This window comes from Callorhinchus milii, unplaced genomic scaffold (genome assembly GCF_018977255.1).
Source record: "Callorhinchus milii isolate IMCB2004 unplaced genomic scaffold, IMCB_Cmil_1.0 Scaffold4, whole genome shotgun sequence".
NCBI lineage: Eukaryota > Metazoa > Chordata > Chondrichthyes > Chimaeriformes > Callorhinchidae > Callorhinchus > Callorhinchus milii.
This window is the reverse complement of record NW_024704745.1, coordinates 1,666,110-1,686,773: the sequence shown is the minus strand read 5'-3', so window position 1 is coordinate 1,686,773 and position 20,664 is coordinate 1,666,110. Positions and strand designations below refer to the sequence as shown.

The window sequence follows — 20,664 nt, the reverse complement described above, 5'->3', positions numbered from 1 at the left end:
CCCATCTCAAGACCCTTCTCTTCGACTGGGCTTTCGGTCACCCTCCTCCCCCTAACCCTCCCCACCCTCCACCTTCTCCTGATCCCAACCACCAGCTCGGATGTGGATCTCAGACTGTCCAGCGCCTTGGGACGTCCTCCGGACGTGAAAAGCGCTGTGCCATTTGTCGTTATTCCTGCACTATTGCAACAGAGTTTGGTGTGAGCATAAGGAAGTAGAACAATGCTTGAATCTCGCTCCTTAAAATGATGATTAATTATTCAAATATTTACATATCTCTTCCTCCCACCACCGCCCATGTTTCCTCTTCCCGCACTGTCCAGCCAGCACAGCAGGTATATTCATTCCTCCTCTTTTCCTATCTTTTCTAGTCTGTAAACCTTTCCCCCCCTACTCTCTTCCCCCCACTCCACCCATTACTCCACTCACCCCGCATGCAGGCCAGCCATCTCTGGGGTTTGGCTTGTGGGGATTATATAATAATAATAATCCTTGCATTTGATGTAGCGCCTTACCAGGTCTTCGAGACGTCTCAAAGCGCTTCACGGGATACACTGTAAAGTCAATTCATAGAATCATAGAATTGTACAGCACAAAAAGAGGCCATTCGGCCCATCGAGTCTGTGCGGCTCTTTGAAAAGAGCAATGTAATGTCAATCCCACTCCCAAACCCTTTCCCATAACGTGCAACCCCGTCCTCCTCAAATACCCGTTCACCGCGTTTTTAAAAGCAGTTATCGAATCGGCCTCGACCGCCCTTTCAGGCGATGCGTTCCAGATTCGAACAACTCGCTGCCGAAAACATTTCTTCTCACCTCCCCGCGGCTTGTTTTGGATGCTATTTTAAATCTGTGACCTCAAGTCACCGACACACCAAATTGACTGTATTTTGTGGGATTCAATCCAGGACTTCAGTCCATCGCCCAGAAGTGTTGTGATAGCTGAAAGAGGGGTACTTTTCACAGCATGACTTTCGCCCACTGATAACATCTCAGTGTAATTCTTCATGTGGTTTGGTTCCAGTTCATCCGAAACCCGTCTCGTTTGCCCCCTTCCCCCCCACACCCTCCACCCCGGTCTTAGTCTTAAGATCATCTTAAGATGCCACAGAACATTCGGCCTTAATTTGGAAGCGAGTGGACCATCTGTGCCACCTTAAATGCACTGAGATGGCATCGAGGTGATGTGCTTGGCAATGGATTGAAGAAATCGAGTCAACCCTCAGCGACGGTCTCTCTCATCAGTCTGGTTCCTGAGGCAGGCGGGTCCGCAGTAGTCCAGGCTACTCACAGCTGATGACAGCACAGCCCGGCCTGGCTCATCAACAGGACCTGGACCGAGCAGTCACTGGGGGCAGGGAATCCTCCCACTCAGCTCCTGTGAAGCCTGCAAGCTAAAGCCCAAACAGGTTTGATGGTCGTAAAGCTGGTCAGTGGTCGTAAAGCTATAGCAAGAAAAGGTCTGGCCCTGTGTTTGAGGATTCCTTCCAAAGCTGTGGGCACATATCTGACCTCTATGTGATTTGCAAATGTGCCGTAGCTCTCAATGTGGGGCTTTCTCCAGGGGAGAATGTCTCAGTTAAATGTCCTGTGGAGTCCTGCAGCTCAGTGGTTAGAGCACTGGCCTCGCAAGCGATAGGACCCGGGTTCGATTCCCGGGCAGGGCAAAAAGTTGGGCAACTTTCCTTACTCCACACACACGCCTGATAATAAGCCCCCAAGAAAAAGAAACAATGATAACTTGGTCACTGCAATCCACGGGTGTTTGTGGGACGCTGCTGTGCGCAATTGGCTGCCACGTTTCACCCACAATATATACAGTCACTTCACTTTACAGTGTGTTCTGTGAAGCGCTTTGGGACGTCCTCCTGACGTGAAAAGCGCTATATCAAAATGCAAGGATTATTATAAGGCGCTGTATCAAGGACATCCGAGGTCCCTCACCTCTACCTCCATCCCCACCTCCGTTGCCCCTACCCAGCCCTCCAACCCCCAGCCCCCCAACCCCACTCACCCACTCTACATCTCTTTTGTCAACAAAGTGCACTCCGCCACATCTCACTGTTAAAACACAAGTGTCAAATAAATATTTACAAATAAAAAAAAGGTAAATGTATGACATATGGAGGTCGTGGCCTCCCAGCAAACCATCAGCCAACATTTCCCGGATGGGCTAAAGGTACACGTTGTACTTTGCTCTTTCTGTTTTTTGTTGTTTTTAAAGAAAGGGCCCTTGCCAACAAGGGTCCAGATAAGCTACAGCTTTGGGGCCAGGTTCTCTACATCTTTGGAAAAAATGGATGTCGTTGACTCAAAAACAAAGGAAAGGAATGTACAGAGTCTTGCCCTTTGCAACCCTGTGTAAACCACACAGTAGTATGCTGGCAAGACAATAAAATAAATGAAGAACACACTCCCTCAATCCCTCCCCCTTGCCCTCTCTCTCCCCGTTTTCAAGTCCTGCCTGAAAACCTTCTTCTTGAACTGTGCATATGGCCATCTCTCCGCCCGACATTTGGTCATTTTCAATTAACGACTGTTTGTGGGACATTGCTGTGCGCAATTGGCTGCCGCGTTCACCCACAAATATACAGTCAATTCATTTTACAGAATATTCTGTGAAGCGCTTTGGGACGTCCAGAAGACGTGAAAACACTACTTCAAATGCAAGGATTATTATTATTATTATCACGTGGTCAAAACATCTCAAAGGCATTACTGTAAAGTGTGTATTTTGTACCCAAAGTGGCAGCTGATATGCGCACATCAGTGTCCCACAAACAGCCACAAAATGAATGACACAAACCAAATGAGGTGTGGTATTTGCATGCGTTCAGCTTTTATTGTGTTCAAGTACACACATCCTCTCTCTATCTCTATCTCTACAGCAGTCAAAGCAGAAAGTGGTTTGGAATTTACTGTGTAACGCGTAGTAACACAAAGATACTTATTAAAGCGATGAACAGATAGACGTGGAGGAGCTGGGATCCATGAGCAGCGAGCGCCAGCTGTCTCTGTCTCTCCACTATCCTTAGACATTGCAGCCCTGCACATAGCTCTGGAGGTTCCTCCCTCTGCAGTGATCTCTCCAGCCGTACCTGCAAAGTGAAGAGCGACTGACATTATAGGGAAGTGGCAGTAAAGGGGGAAGTGATCCTGGTGGGACAAGGCCGTCCAGGAGATGTTCAGTCTGTGGCAGGTGGTAACACTCGGAGTATGAGCTCCCGTTTGCTATGTCTGGGAAGCACTGTGTGGTTGGAGCTGCCGGCGAATAAATGAGGCGTCAACCAAAGTCATTGAAAGATCCCGTTGATATTATTCAACTATTCAAGCGAGTTTCCCAGGTGTCCTGGCCAACAAGCCCCTGAATAAGTCCTGTGGACTCCTATGGCTCAGTGGTTAGAGCACTCGCCTTGCAAGTGAGACACCTGGGTTCAATTCCAGGCAGTGCAAAACCTTGGGAAAGTGTCCTTACTGCACACACCAAATAATAATCCCTCCAAAAACAAAACAATAATAAATTGGTCATTTTCAATCCACGACTGTTTGTGGGACGCTGCTGTGCGCACACAAATATGCAGTCAATTCACTTTACAACATATTCTGTGAAGCGCTTTGAGACGTCGAGAAGACGTGAAAAGCGCTATATCAAATGAAAGGATTATTATTAATAAAATTTGTTATATTAAATTTTGTTGCTAAAATTTGTTTTGTTTTGCGGGACATTTCTGTACACAAAAGAAATATCATTTATTTATCTTCTGTGCGGTGCGGAGAGGATTAATAAATGCAATAATCGTCACATTTGATACAACTCCTTTAACACCAAAGCCTTCACAAGTAAATACCGTGAACTACAGCGACAGCTTTTAGCAGCAGCCAATTTGTGCACAGCATTGTTCCTGCAAACAGCCACAGAGTGAGCAGCCAATTATTATCGGGGCATTGTCGGTCAGGACCTTGGGGGGCAACTCCCTTCTCCTTTTGCATAGAGCCGCGGGATCTTTAACATCCACCTGAACAGGTACAGAGAGAACCTCAGTGTAACGTCTCATCCGAAGCCTGACACCTCTTACAATGCAGCGCTCCCCACAGCCGCACAGGAGCATCAGCTTAGACCGTGAGTCCAGACGTGGAGCTCGAACTCAAAACCTTCTGACTCTGTGTGCGCGAGAGTGCGATCAACTGAGCCAGGCCGACAGCTATTGAGCTGATTGGCCTTATTCAGTGCTGAAAGTGTCTCCACTTCTGTGTAAGTGACGAGAAGGGGTTGAGCCCCGTGGCTGGAGGGAAGTGATGGGGTGGAACGTACCAAGCTCCCATGCCGTTGGGATCACTCACAACCCTCTTTACACATCGAATATCATCCGTGATGTCGTCATTCAAAAAGGCTGAAAGAAATATTGAAACGGAACATGGTTACACAGAGTGACACAGGCCATGACCAAGGTCCATCCAGTTTGCCTTCCACCACCATGACATGTCGTGTCCTACACGGAATACTGTGTCCTGAGACATTATTTTCTAACAGAATAAGAGCGTGACCACCTCAGAGATACACCGGCTTCTCTAACAAAGCAGCATTCACCCAGCACCATGCTGGAGTGTAAGCAGCAACAGATTGCATTTCTATAGCACCTTTCCAGTCGGGACGACGTCGAAAGACGCTGGACCGTGAGGGTTTGGCACCGGAGCTGCTGGTTGGGATCAGAGAGGGGTTGCGGGCAGATGGTGGGTGGGGTGAGCCGTGTTGACAGTGGTCGATTTGCTTTTGCGGGGGTGATAATTGGTTACCACGTTTCTCCTGCAAAATATACAGTTAATATATATTCTGCAAAGTGCTTTGAGAAGTCTCGAAGATGTGATAAGGTGTTACATCAAATGCAAACATAATTATTAATATTATTATGTGGAGTCCTGTAGCTCAGTGGTTAGAGCACTCGTCTCACAAGTGGGAGACCTGTGTTTGATTCCCGGTCTGGGTAAAACGTTGGGCAAGTTTCCTTACTCCACACACACGCCTCTGTTTACTCAGCAGTAATAGCAACTGGGTTGTTAGTGGATTGGTGGATCACTTTTTTCTGAGGATAATAATTCTTTCAAAAACAATTATAATAATAAATTGGTCACTTCAATCCACGACTGTTTGTGGGACAGTGCTGTGTGCAATTGACTGCCATGTTTCTCCCACACAATACACAGTCTGTGAAGTGTTTTTTATTCTGTGAAGTCTCGAAAACATGATAATAATGATAATAATAATAATCCTTGCTTTTCACGTCGGGAGGATGTCCCAAAGGTGAGGCGTTATATTAAATGCAAGGATTATTATTATGATTATTATAGCACCCTTCACACAGAGTACCATCTGGGGTTGCTTTACCTGAACACTTGATGTTGCAGGTGTTTGAAGTACCAGGTGTCCGTCCATCATCGCACCAGTAACGGCTATTGATCTGAAACAAGCCGTAGTCTGTCGACACCACTCGTCCTTGTCTCCTGTTCTCATTTATAGCCCGAGTGTTGTAACTGCTCTCATGTTGAACCATGCAAATCCCTTCAAGCAAAAGAAAGGCACCGGCATTTATTTCTCTTTTGCAGGCAAACACAACAGCCGATTTGTGCTCAGCAATGTCCCACAAACAGATAAATGTTTGTTAGGTAAGGGTATCAATAATAATAATAATAATAATAATAAAATGGTCACTCTATCCATGACTATTTGTGGGACACTGTTGTGTGCAATTGGGTGTAGCGTTCAGCCCACAAAACAGTCAATTCACTTTACAGGATAGCGCTTTGAGACGTCTCGACGATAAGGTGCTTTATCACATGCAAGGATTATTATTATATTAGGTTACCGGAGTGTCGAGTGGAGGAAAGAAGGCAGATTGAGCACTATGTGTCAGCTATCATTGTGAGACTCACAGTTGGGGAGAGAGTAACCTCTGAATCCATCCAGTCCTGCAGCCTTCAGCTGCCTGGCAAGAACACATCGATCGTAGATTTTGGCACTGGCGACAAGGAACAGGAGGCTCAGGACAAAGAGAGTCTTCATCTCGTCGGTGGTGACAGAAAACACTAATGCTCTGCCAAACGCTCCCTTTATATACGTAGACCCTCCAGGCTGTCTGGGTTGTGCAAGTCCTTTAATTGGGGATCTGTGTCAAGAGCAAAGTTTCATCTTTAATGTTCAGTGTTGAAATTTTCCAATGCTGCAATATTTCATCACGATTTCACAAGATCAGTTCGGAGGAAGGGATCAATGCACTTTGGCAAATTGGACATAATCCAACAGGGACTCAGATTATCACAGTATCCAGGCCTCTACCATACCCTCCTGGCAACCCTATTCCAATCATTAATTACTCCAATACAAATAAATTGGGATGTCATTACCCTAAGTTTTAAGAGTCCTGTAGCATAACGATCATGAAATTGCTCTGAATCAATGATTTCTTTCTACCAACTTTGGTGCATCTGAAAGTATTGTTCTGGGTTTACCCTTTCAGTCCCATTTAAAATGTTATTAAATGTTATTACTGAAAGATGATAATATTATTAATAATAATTATTACTAATTATTATTGTTATTACTCTGAGCCCCCAACCACTGGAATCCCATCCCCCAGTCACTCCGCCTCGCCCCCTCCTTAGCCTCCTTCAATCCAATTAAAATTTTTGAATTGAATTGAATTCAGACTGAGAATTCCATGCATCCCACTTATGTATGGATATTCCAGTGATATTTACTGGAATGTACGAATTTGTATGATGCGAGTGCGAGAATGCGCTCCAAAGCTTAACCCAGTAACAGACCAACAACAAGATTACATTTGTATAGCGCCTTTCACATCGGGAGGACGTCCCAAGGCGCTGGACAGTCAGTGTTTCGGACCTGAGCTGGGGGTTGGGATTGGGGAGGGTGGAGGGCAAGGGTGAAAGCAGTGAGATCGAAAGCATGGTCGAAGAGGAGGGTCTTGAGATGGGTCTTGAAGGAGGCGAAGGAAGGGGCAAGGCAGAGGGACTGCAGGATAGAGATCCAGAGGGAGGGTGTAAGACAGTGGGAGAGCCAGGCAATGTTGTGGAGGTGGGGGAAGGCAGAGTGGGTCATGGCCCGGCTGTGGGGTAGAAACGATAGTTGAGGGTGAAACAAGACCCAAAGGTTCCGGACTGGCTCAGTGAGGTGGAGTGAGCAACTATGGGTAGTGATTCTGTCAGCGCCTGAGGTGAGGAGGTGCTGACAGGAGCCAATTGGGAGAGCCTCGGTCTGGTTGACGTTCAACTGAGGAAAGTTAGCTCTCATCCAGGACTTGATGTCTGACAGACATTCTGTCAGGACAGCAGTGGTCCTGGAGTCGAGGTTCGAGGCAGAGAGGTAGAGTTGGGTGTCATCCACATACATGTGGGTGTTGACCTCATGTCTGCTGTTGATGTCACCAAGAGGGAGCATATAGATGTTGAAGAGGAGGGACTAAGGACAGAGCCCTGAGGAACACGGCACGAGATGGGGTGGGGGCTAGAGGAGAAACCATTTGTGGAGATAAGTGGAGGTGGTGTGAGTGATACGATCTATAGTAATAATCCTTGCATTTCATATAGCGCCTTATCACACATCTTAAAGCGCTTCACAGAATAGACTGTAAAGTGAATTGACTCTATATTTCTGGGTGAAATGTGGATCTGAAGCATTCAAGGACAGAACCGTGAAGGTTGAGGTGAGAGGAGAGGTGGGGATGAGGATAGAGTGGTCAACGGTGTCAGAGGCAGCAGGGAGCCACCATAAACATGACCATAATCACTTGTACACACACCAGTACCAACACAGAGATATCATCATATTTAAGATTACAGTGGCTTCAGAGGCCTCCCAAAAAGTTCTTAACCCGCACCCCCCTCCCATCCCTCCATAGTCATTATTTGGTCAATTGACATACAACAAGTGCAGAATTGAGACCTCACCAGGTGGTGGCAGGGACACCCTGCTAGGTTTCTGGTGAGCAACACAGCTCAGCATGAAATACATCAGAGCATTTTCCTGCCCCCAACTGGGACACACCACCCTTTCCATTGTGCAATGGTTCCACCAGTTGAAGGTGTGCGGAGATTAAGAACCAGCTGCTCAACTCTCTGCAAAACCAACAGAGGTGGATTCCAAGCGCTGGATGTATGAACGCGTGTTTTTTCCTGCCTGCTCTTCAGGTGGATGTCGAAGTTCTTCCTAGTGTCCTTGCCAACAATGGTCCAGATAAAATTGCAAAGATTTCCTCCCTCTCCCTCGAATTTCCAGATCAAGCCTCTTAAGCGCCATCAGTTCCATCCAATATCATGCTCGGAGACTGTATTCACACTGTCCAGAGACAGAGATAGCATTACACCCTTTATGCATGAATTAGAGCCACATTGCCCAAAGACAACGCCACACTCCAAAACATTTCAAAAAAAATAATAATAATAATTTGGTCACTCAATCCATTTGTGAGACACTGCATTGGGCAACTGGCTTCTGTGTTTCGCCCACAAAATATACAGTCAATTCACTTTGTAGTATATTCTGTGAAGCGCTTTGAGACGTGTGATAAGGCGCTATGTGAAATGCAAGGATTATTATTATTATTACACTCTTCATGTAGGTACGAATTGGAGCCAAGTATTTGTTCCAATTGACGTTGTAAAATGCCACAATTTTTAACTCCAAATTCTTGATTTTCTTTTTAAAAGGTATGGGATCCTTAACTTCTACCTGAAAAAAAGCAGTAAGGACTTTGGCTTTAATGTCTCATCTGAAGGCTCTCACCTCAAAAACAATCCAGGGCACCCCAGCACTGCAACCCAAATCCTGCAGAAGTAAGATAAGACTTGGGATGAATTTGGGATGGTGGAAAAATGTCTGCCACGATATCAGGAGAAACTCCATACTCTTTTTCCCCCCAAAAACAGTGCCCTGGGATTTTGTTAATGGTCACCTGAAGCACAGTGAGGACAACAACAACAACTTGCACTTATATAGCGCCCTTCACGTGGGGTAGCGACCCAGAGCACTTCACAGTGGTAGAGTCTGACCCCGAGCCAGCGGGAGAGGAGAGGGGGAGGTGATCAAAAAGGATCTTCAGGCTGGATTTGAAAGAATGTGGGGAGGGCGGGGGCAAGGTAAAGGGATTTGAGGGAGAGAGTTCCAGAATTTCAGGGTGTAGCGGCTGAAAGTACGGCCAGCGATGGTAGAGCGGAGAAGGGCGCGAGGGACAAACAGGAGGCCAGAGACGGCTGAGCAGAGACACCCGGTGGTGGAGTGGGGTGGAGGGGGGTTAAGCAAATCGATGGTTAGAACATTATTAAGGCATTTTAATGTAACTGCAAACACCAAACCAAACCAGGGAAGTCAGGTGAGAGTTTTTGGTCAAACGTGTGTCCAACACATGTGGAAACCCACCACCATCAACAAAAACAACAACAAGATTCCATTTATAGAGTGCCTTTCACGGCAGGAGGACGTCCCAAGGTGCTGGACAGTTGGGTCAGGACCCGAGCATTGGGGAGAAATGGTCAGGGTGAGGGGAGGGAAGGGAGGAAACGAGGAGGGGGTAGAGAGTCGAGAGGGGAGCCGAAGGCTCGGTCAAAGAGAAAGGTCTTGAGACCGGCCTTGAAGGAGGAAAGGGAGGAGGCGGCGAAGGCACTGGGGGATAGAGTTCCAAAGCTTCGGGGCTGAGAAGCTGAAGGTCCGGCCACTGATGGTAGGGCGGTTGGGGCGGGGGATGTGGAGCAGACCGGAGCCAGAGGAACGGAGGGTACGGGCAGGTAGGTAGGGGGATAGTAGGTTGGAGAGGTAGGAGGACGCGAGGCCGTGAATGGCCTTGTAGGTGAGGATGAGGATCTTGAAATCAAAGAAATTTCTTTTAACTTCCCAATTTGATCTATTTGTGATTGTTTTACAGTAACGGCCTCTGGTTTTATTATTACCGCAGAGGATTGCTCAAATCTGACATTCCACTGCCAAGCGTGTCATCTTGGAGACAGCTCAATGCTGAAGAGACCCAACCCACTCCCCTTCCCCCGCCTCTCCCCCTCCCCTCCAAGCAATGTTAGTCAAGTCAAGGAATTACAGTTTGCAATTCCCTTTCAACACACCCACAGACAAACAAACATTCCCCAAATTAACTTCTGCAAATTGAATAACCACTATTTTCGAAATAATCTTCAAGCTTTGCGCAGGAGGGATTATTATATCATTATATTATTAAACAGAATGATCAAAAAAGTCGAAAAAAAGGGTCTTGAGATGATCCTTGAAGGAGGCAAGGAAGGGGGCGAGGTGGAGGAACTGTGGGAGGGAATTCCAGATGCTGGGGGCAGAGGGGCAGAAGGCCCACCCACCAATGGTGGGGTGAGCGAGGCCAGGGACCTGAAGCAGGCCATAGCCCACTGAGCAGAGGGAGCGAGCAGAATGGTAAGGGGTTAGGAGGTCGTAGAGGTAGAGGGGAGCAATGCCATGGAGTGCTTTGAATGTGAGGACCAAAGATGTTGAACGGCATTCTCTGTGTGATGGGAAGCCAGTGGAGTCGGGCGAGCATGGGGGATGATAGGGTTACAGAACCTAGTGCAGGAAAGGACATGGGTTGCAGAGTTCTGGATGATCTCCAATCTATGGAGGGAGGAGGTGGGAAGGCCGACAGCAAGGAGTTTGCATAGTCAAGCCTCGATGTAATGTATGTGTGCATGTGTGAGGGTTTTGGCGACCTGCGGCGTAAGCAGTGGCAGAGCAGGTGATGTTGCAGAGGTGGGGAAGACAGAGCAGGTCCTTTGACATTGTGGACCACTCTATGCTCCTCCACTGCCTCTTCTCTCACTTTAACCTTCAAGTTCTGTCCTTGAATGGTTCAGATCCTATCTCGCACACTGGCTCCACTTTGTCTCCACAAATGGCTTCTCCTCCAGCCCCTCCACCATCTCATGAGGTGTTCCTCAGGACTCAGTCCTCGGTCCCCTCCTCATCTGTACATGCTCCCTCTTGGTGACATCATCTGCAGACATGAGGTCAACTTCCACATATATGTGGATGACACCCAACTCTACCTCTCTGCCTCCACCCTTGACTCCAGGACCACTGCTGTCCTGAGAGAATGTCTGTCGGACATCAAGCACTGGATGAGAGCTGACTTTCTTCAGTTGAACGTCAAAAGACCGAGGCTCTCCCGATTGGCTCCCGTCAGCACCTCCGGAACTCAGGCACTGGCAGCATCAGCAATCATGGATGCGCACTGCACCTCACCAAGCCAGTCAGGAACCTGGGCGTCTTGTTCGACCCTCAACTGTTGTTTCTCCCCCACATCCATGCCATGATCGGCTCTGCCGTCCCCCACCTCCGCACCATTGCCGACTGCCCACTGCCTCACCGCTCAGGCTGCTAACTGTGCTAATTCCCTGCTCGTCGGCCTTCCCAACTTCCCTCCACAAGCTGGAGATCATCCATAATTCTGCAGCTCATGTCCTCCATGACACGATCTCACACACCCTCCCCGGCTCCACTGGCTCCCCATCCCTCAGAGGATTGAGATCAAAATGAGATCCATGGCCTTGCCCCCTCCTACCTCTCCGGCCTCCTCAACCCTTGTTAAGCTGTCTGCTCCCCCGGCTGCGTGTCCCCCACCCGGTCCAACATCAGCGGTCGGGCCTTCAGCCTCTCTGCCCCCACCCTCTGGAACTCCATGCTAAAGTCCCTTCGCCTCGCTCCCTCCTCTTGCCTCCTTCAAGGCATGCCTCAAGACCCTCCTCTTTGGCCACCCTCCTACCCTCTCTGCCCTCCACCGTATCTGATCCCAACCCCCTTCCACACCCCAAGCTCAGCTCCTATTCCCTAACTGTTCAGCTCCTTGGGATGCTTTACAAATGTAGTTTTGTATTGTATTGTATCATAACTTCCTTCCTTTTGCATCAGATGCCCCGATTTATAACGCCAAGGATCTTGTGGGCTTTTGTTAACAGCTTTATCTACCTGTCCTGCCACCCTCAAAGATTTGCTTATGTGAACCCAGGTCTCTCTGCTCCTTCACCCCCTTTAAGATTGTATCATCAATAGCTTATATTGCCTCTCCTCACTCTTCCTCCAGAAAAGCATCGCTTTGCATTTCTCCGCATTAAATTTCATCTGCCACGTGTCTGCCCATTCACCAGTCTGTTTATGTAACGCCTTCGAGATGTTTTGACAACGTGATGAGACTCTGCATCAAATGCAAGGATTATTAGTAATTAAATCAAGACAGTGAGAGCTGACATTACCTCAGCTCAACATTCTGAGTGAACAGGGGGGGTGGAGGATGGAGGGTGTGGACAACGTTCCTGTAAAACACATCTTATTCACTAAAACATGAATGCACATCAATCGCATTATTTCAGTGTGAATCTTAAGAGAAGACGACTCAGTGAGAACCCCATAGAGGTGTAATAATATTTTAAATGGGAATAAAAAAGTAAGGCCAGAAGTATTCCTTGAAGGTATTTACTGACTGGAAAAGTTTTGCCAGAAGGTGTGGTGGATAGGTCTCTGTTTGGATGGTTTCCAATGTGCCAAAGTATATTCTTCATCCGAATACAATCCTGGGATTTTGTTATGAAATAATTCAGCATCAACATCGCAACATTGATTATTACAGCTCAAACTTCGCTCCTGACAGCCATCACAATACAGTTCAAAATTATACTTATAGGCGCTGGACAATCAGGGGTTTGGGACCCAAGGTGGGGGTTCAGAACGTAATACATATCGATCTCATTCTTTAAAATGTTCAATGACTGAACATCCACAAATGAATTCACTCAATCCACAACTGTTTGTGGGGCACTGCTGTAAGCAATTGGCTGCTACATGTTGCCCACAAAAATCCAGTCAGTTCGCGTTACAGTATATTCTGTCAAGCGCTTGGAGACGTCTTGAGGACACGATAAGACGCCATATCAGATGCAAGGATTATTATTAGAATACATTGGAATCCATTAGAACATCCAACACAGAAACAGGCCATTCGGCCCAACTGGTCTATGCCGGTGTTTATGCTCCACCTGAGCCTCCTCCTGCCCTTCCTCAACTAAGCCTTCAAGCATAACCTTCTCTTCCTTTCTCCCCCATGTACCTATCTAGCTTCCCCTTAGATACTTCTATGATATTTGCCTCAACAACTCCTTGTGGTACCATGTTCCACATTCCCACTCCTCTCGGTGTGAAGAAATTTCTTTTAACTTCCCAATTTGATCTATTTGTGACTGTTTTACAGTAACAGCCTCTGGTTTTATTATTACCACAGAGGATTGCTCAAATCTGACATTCCACTGCCAAGCGTGTCATCTTGGAGACAGCTGAATGCTGAAGAGACCCAACCCACTCCCCTTCCCCCGCCTCTCCCCCTCCCCTCCAAGCAATATTAGTCAAGTCAAGGAATTACAGTTTGCAATTCCCTTTCAACACACCCACAGACAAACAAACATTCCCCAAATTAACTTCTACAAATTGAATAACTACTATTTTCGAAATAATTTTCAAGCTTTGCGCAGGAGGGATTATTATATTATTAAACAGGATGATCAAAAACACAGTCGAAAAAGAGGGTCCTGAGATGATCCTTGAAGGAGGCAAGGAAGGGGGCGAGGTGGAGGAGCTGTGGGAGGGAATTCCAGATGCTGGGGGCAGAGGGGCAGAATGCCCACCCACCAATGGTGGGGTGAGCGAGGCCAGGGACCTGAAGCAGGCCATAGCCCACTGAGCGGAGGGAGCGAGCAGAATGGTAAGGGGTTAGGAGGTCGTAGAGGCAGAGGGGAGCAATGCCATGGAGTGATTTGAATGTGAGGACCAAAGATGTTGAACTGCATTCTCTGTGTGATGGGAAGCCAGTGGAGTCGGGAGAGGATGGGGGATGATAGGGTCACAGAACCTAGTGCAGGAAAGGACATGGGTTGCAGAGTTCTGGATGATCTCCAATCTGTGGAGGGAGGAGGTGGGGAGGAGTTTGCATAGTCAAGCCTCGATGTAATGTATATGTGCGTGTGTGAGGGTTTTGGCGGCCTGCGGCGTGAGCAGTGGCAGAGCAGGTGATATTGCAGAGGTGGAGAAGACAGAGCAGGTCCTTTGACACTGTGGACCACTCTATGCTCCTCCACTCGCTCTTCTCTCACCTTAACCTTCAAGTTCTGTCCTTGAATGGTTCAGATCCTATCTCGCACACTGGCTCCACTTTGTCTCCAGAAATGGCTTCTCCTCCAGCCCCCGCACCATCTCATGTTCCTCAGGGGTCTGTCCTCGGTCCTCTCCTCATCAACCTGTACATGCTCCCTCTTGGTGACATCATCGGCGGACTCGGGGTCAACTTCCAGATGTATGTGGATGACACCCAACTCTACCTCTCTGACTCAATCCTTGACTCCAGGACCACTGCTGTCCTGACAGAATGTCTGTCGGACATCAAGTCCTGGATGAGAGCTGACTTTCTTCAGTTGAACGTCAACAAGACCGAGTCTCTCCCGATTGGCTCCCGTCAGCACCTCCGCAACTCAGGCACTGGCAGCATCAGCATCCACGGATGCGCACTGCACCTCACCAAGCCAGTCAGGAACCTGGGCGTCTTGTTCAACCCTCAACTGTTGTTTCTCCCCCACATCCATGCCTCTGCCGTCCCCCACCTCCGCAACATTGCCGACTGCCCACTGCCTCACCGCTCAGCTGCTAACTGTGCTAACTCTCTGCTCGTCGGCGTTCCCATCTTCCTTCCACAAGCTGCAGATCATCCGGAATTCTGCAGCTCATGTCCTCCATGACACGATCTCACACACCCTCCCCGGCTCCACTGGCTCCCCATCCCTCAGAGGATTGAGATCAAAATGAGATCCATGGCCTTGCCCCCTCCTACCTCTCCGGCCTCCTAACCCCTTATGAAGCTGTCTGCTCCCCCGGCTGCATGTCCCCCACCCGGCCAGACCAACATCAGCAGTCGGGCCTTCAGCCTCTCCGCCCCCACCCTCTGGAACTCCATGCTAAAGTCCCTTCGCCTCGCTCCCTCCTCTTGCCTCCTTCAAGGCATGCCTCAAGACCCTCCTCTTTGGCCACCCTCCTACCCTCTCTGCCCTCCACCGTACCTGATCCCAACCCCCCTCCACACCCCAAGCTCAGCTCCTATTCCCTAACTGTTCAGCTCCTTGGGATGCTTTACAGGTGTAATTTTGCATTGTATTGTATCATAACCTCCTTCCTTTTGTATTCCATGACCCTATTTATAACGCCAAGGATCCTGTGTGCCTTTTTTAACAGCTTTATCTACCTGTCCTGCCACCTTCAAAGATTTGCTTATATGAACCCCCAGGTCTCTCTGCTCCTTCACCCCCTTTAAGATTGTATCATCAATAGCTTATATTGCCTCTCCTCACTCTTCCTCCCGAAATGCATCGCTTTGCATTAAATTTCATCTGCCACGTGTCTGCCCATTCACCAGTCTGTTTATGTAACGCCTTCGAGATGTTTTGACAACGTGATGAGACTCTGCATGAAATGCAAGGATTATTAGCAATTAAATCAAGGCAATGAGAGCTGACATTACATCAGCTCAACAGTCTGAGTGAACAGGGAAGGTGGAGGATGGAGGGTGTGGACAATGTTCCTGTAAAACACGTTTTATTCACCAAAACAGGAATGCACATAAATCGCACTGTTTCAGTGTGAATCTTGAGAGAAGACGACTCAGTGAGAACCCCATAGAGGTTTAATAACATTTTCAATGGGATTAAAAGCCCAAACCCAGAACAATACTTTCAGATGCACGAAGGCGGTAAAAGAAGACATATATTTAGATGTATGAAGAGCAATTTCATAATAGGAAGTATTCCTTGAAGGTAATTACTGACTGGAATAGGCTTTGCCAGAAGGTGTGGTGGATAGGTCTCTGTTTGGATGGTTTCCAATGTGCCAAAGGATATTCTTCATCCGAATACAATCCTGGGATTTTGTTATGAAATATTTCAGCATCGACATCGCAACATTGAACATTACAGCTCAAACTTCGCTCCTGACAGCCATCACAATACAGTGCAAAATTATATTTGCACAGAGCCTTTCACGCTGGGAGGATGTCCCAAGGCGCTGATCTATTAGGGATTTGGGACCCGAGCTGGGGGTTAAGAATCGATCTCAGTCTTTAAAATGTTCAGTGAATGAGCATCCACAAATGAATTAATTCAATCCACAACTGTTTGTGGGGCACTACTGTAAGCAATTGGCTGCTCCATTTTGCCCATATAATATACAGTCAGTTCACTTTACAATATATTCTGTGAAACGCTTGGGGACGTTTAGGACATGGTAACGCTACGTCAAGTGCAAGTATTATTACTTCAATACATTACAGTACGGAAATCGGCCCAACTTTTCTATGCCATTGTTTATGCTCGTGAGTCTTGAGAGAAGATGATTCAGGGAGAACCTCATGGAGGTGTAATAACATTTTAAATAGGATTGAAAAAGTAAATCCAGAGCAATACTTTCAGATGCACCAAAACAGTAGAAAAAAAACATAGATTTACAGAATTTCATGATCACTATGCTCCAGGGCTCTTAACGCTTAACAGGTTAATGCCATCACAGTTTATCTACATAGGAATAACTTGATGATTGGAACAGGTTTGCCAGGAAGTTGTGGTGGAGGTCTGGATGCTGTGATAGGATTGGATCCTGTCGGATGATTTCCATCGAAGCAGGTGAAACTTTGCTCTTGACACAGATCCCCATTTAAAGGACTTGCACAACCTACACAGCCTGGAGGGTCTGCGTACATAAAGGGAGCGTTTGGCAGAGCATTAGTGCTGTCTGTCACCACCGACGAGATGAAGACTCTCTTTGTCCTGAGCCTCCTGTTCCTTGTCGCCAGTGCCAAAATCTACGATCGATGTGTTCTTGCCAGGCAGCTGAAGGCTGCAGGACTGGATGGATTGAGAGGCTACTCCCTCCCCAACTGTGAGTCTCACAATGATAGCTGACACATAGTGCTCAATCTGCCTTCTTTCCTCCACTCCTGACACTCTGGTAACCTAATATAATAATAATAATAATCCTTGTATGTGATGTAACACCTTATCACGTCGTTGAGACATCTCAAAGTTCTTCACAGGATATCCTGTAAAGTGAATTGACTGTATGTTTTGTGGGCTGAACGCTACAACCAATTGCGCACAGCAGTGTCCCACAAACAGTCGTGCATAGAGTGACCAATTTATTATTATTATTATTGATAACTCTACCCAACAAACATTTATCTGTTTGTGGGACATTGCTGTGCACAGGTCGGCTGCTGCGTTTGCCTGCAAAAGAGAAATAAATGCCGGTGCCTTTCTTTTGCTTGTAGGGATTTGCATGGTTCAACATGAGAGCAGTTACAACACTCGGGCTATAAATAGGAACAGGAGACTAGGACGAGTGGTGTCGACAGGCTACGGCTTGTTTCAGATCAATAGCCGTTACTGGTGTGATGACGGAATAAAAACCTGGTGGTATAAACATGTGCAGAATCAACTGTTCAGGTAAAGCAACCCCAGATGGTACCCTGTGTGAAAGCGCTATAATAATCACAATAATAATAATAATCCTTGCATTTAATATAACGCCTCATCATGTCTTCGAGACATGTCAAATCACTTCACAGACTATATATGTTGACTGTAAATTTTGTGGGGAAAAAAGTGGCAGCCAATTGCACGCAGCAGAGGCCACAACAGTCGTGCATTGATTGACCAAATTGTTACGATTCTGATTGATTGATTTATTTATTGATAAAAAATTGTTTTTCTTTCGAAGTGATTATTATCCCCGGAAAAGTGATCCGCCAATAGCTGTGTAAATGTAAGCCGTTGTTGTTGTAAAGGGTTACTGAGCTTCGGAGAATGATCTCAATTTGTCATGCCAACAAATCCCCCCCTCCCAAGCCCACCACACCCCGATAAAATTGGTCACTCACTTTGTGGCTGTCGATGGGACATCGCTGTACGTAAATTGGCTCCCTGTTTGTCTCCAAATACACAGTCAATACACTCAATAGTAAACCATGTAAAGCCCTTTGAGATATTTCGATGACCTGATGATGGACTGTATCAAAGGCAATGGTTTCTATTTGCTAACTGTCAAAAGGAGGGATTGGGCTGGAGTGCGCTGAGGGGGACTAGGATGGAGGAGAATGCGACAGATTGCTCTCTGTGTTAGCTCGGCCTCAGCCTCAAGCACTCTCACCTTACGCTCAGCAGAATGTGGGTTCAAGCCCCATGTTGGAAACTGCGCTCACAGTGTTGACTGACCCTGACTGACCTTCAAGACGTTCTTTTTCGACCGTGCCTTTCGTCATCTTCCCACCTCCACTGGCCCCCATCTCCCCCACACTCCCCCAATCCCTCATTGTCCTCCCGACAGGAAAGGTGCTATAGAAATGCAATTTGTTGTGCTGACACTCCAACATAGTGCTGGGTGAATGCTGCTTTGTTAGAGAAGCCGGTGTATCTCTGAGGTGGTCACGCTCTTATTCTGTTAGAAAATAATGTCTCAGGACACAGTATTCCGTGTAGGACACGACATGTCATGGTGGTGGAAGGCAAACTGGATGGACCTTGGTCATGGCCTGTGTCACTCTATGTAACCATGTTCCATTTCAACTTTTCTTTCAGCCTTTTTGAACAACGACATCACGGATGATATTCGATGTGTAAAGAGGGTTGTGAGTCATCCCCAAGGCATGGCAGCTTGGTACGTTCCACCCCATCGCTTCCCTCCAGCCACGGGGCTCAACCCCTTCTCGTCACTTACACAGAAGTGGAGACACTTTCAGCACTGAATAAGGCCAATCAGCTCAATAGCTGTCGGCCTGGCTCAGTTGATCGCACTCTCGCGCACACAGAGTCAGAAGGTTTTGAGTTCGAGCTCCACGTCTGGACTCACGGTCTAAGCTGATGCTCCTGTGCGGTTGTGGGGAGCGCTGCATTGTAAGAGGTGTCAGGCTTCGGATGAGACGTTACACTGAGGTTCTCTCTGTACCTGTTCAGGTGGATGTTAAAGATCCCGCGGCTCTATGCAAAAGGAGAAGGGAGTTGCCCCCCAAGGTCCTGACCGACAATGCCCCGATAATAATTGGCTGCTCACTCTGTGGCTGTTTGCAGGAACAATGCTGTGCACAAATTGGCTGCTGCTAAAAGCTATAGTTCATGGCAATTACTTGTGAAGACTTTGGTGTTGAGGTGTTGTATCAAAGGTAACGATTATTCCATTGATTAATTCTCTCCGTACAGCACAGAAGATAAATAAATGATTCTTCTTTTGTGTATAGAAATGTCCCGTATAACAAAACAAATTTTAGCCACAAAATGAAATAAAACAAATTTAATTAATAATAATAATCCTTGCATTTGATATAGCACTTTTCACGTCTTCTTGACGTCTCAAAGCGCTTCACAGAATATGGTGTAAAGTGAATTGATTGTATATTTGTGGGCGAAACGTGGCAGCCAATTGCGCACAGCAGTGTCCCACAAACAGCCGTGGATTGAAAATGACCAATTTATTATTGTTTTGTTTTTGGAGGGATTATTATTAGGTGTGTGGAGTAAGGAAACTTTTCCAAGGTTTTGCACTGCCTGGAATTCAGGTGTCTCACTTGCAAGGCGAGTGCTCTAACCACTGAGCCACAGGACATTACAGGACTTATTCAGGGGTTTGTTGGTCAGGACACCTGGGAAACTCCTCTGAATAGTTGAATAGTTAACACTCCGAGTTTTACCACCTGCGACAGACTGAACATCTCCTGGATGGCCTTGTCCCTCGCAGGATCACTTCCCCCTTTACTGCCACTTCCCTATAATATCCGTCGCTCTTCACTTTGCAGGTACGGCTGGAGAGATCACTGCAGAGGGAGGAACCTCCAGCGCTATGTGCAGGGCTGCAATGTCTAAGGATAGTGGAGAGACAGAGACAGCTGGCGCTCGCTGCTCATGGATCCCAGCTCCTCCACGTCTATCTGTTCATCGCTTTAATAAGTATCTTTGTGTTGCTACGCGTTACATAGCAAATTCCAAAATACTTTCTGCTTTGACTGCTGTAGAGATAGAGAGAGAGAGAGGATGTCTGTACTTGAACACAATAAAAGCTGAACGCATGCAAATACCACACCTCATTTGGTTTGTGTCATTCACTTTGTGGCTGTTTGTGGGACACTGATGTGCGCATCAGTTGCCGCTTTGGGTACAAAATACACACTTTACAGTAAAGCCAGCGAGATGTTTTGATGACGTGATGAGACGCTGCATCAAATGCAATGATTATTAGCAATTAAATCAAGACAGTGAGAGCTGACATTACATCAGCTCAACAGTCTGAGTGAAGATGGTGGGTGGAGGATGGAGGGTGTGGACAATGTTCCTGTAAAACACGTTTTATTCACCAAAACATGAATGCACATAAATCGCACTGTTTCAGTGTGAATCTTGAGAGAAGACGACTCAGTGAGAACCCCATAGAGGTGTAATAACATTTTAAACGGGATTAAAAAAGTAAACCCAGAACAATACTTTCAGATGCACGAAGGCGGTAAAAGAAGACATAGATTTAGATTGATGAAGAGCAATTTCATCATAGGAAGTATTTCTTGAAGGCAATTACTGA

The 20,664-nt window shown here is 47.0% G+C and overlaps 1 protein-coding gene and 1 pseudogene across 1 annotated transcript; one reads left to right on the top strand and one right to left on the bottom strand.

Annotated features, from left to right (window-relative positions):
* Positions 1 to 2,817: 2,817 nt before the first annotated feature.
* Positions 2,818 to 6,081, bottom strand: lyz (lysozyme). Its single transcript, NM_001292923.1, is given in 4 exon segments — positions 2,818 to 3,097; positions 4,312 to 4,390; positions 5,383 to 5,556; positions 5,928 to 6,081. Coding segments are annotated over 4 exon segments (450 nt in total). The 5' UTR covers positions 6,058 to 6,081; the 3' UTR covers positions 2,818 to 3,030.
* Positions 6,082 to 16,784: 10,703 nt separating this feature from the next.
* Positions 16,785 to 20,014, top strand: LOC103172887 (annotated as a pseudogene).
* The last annotated feature ends 650 nt before the right edge of the window (positions 20,015 to 20,664 follow it).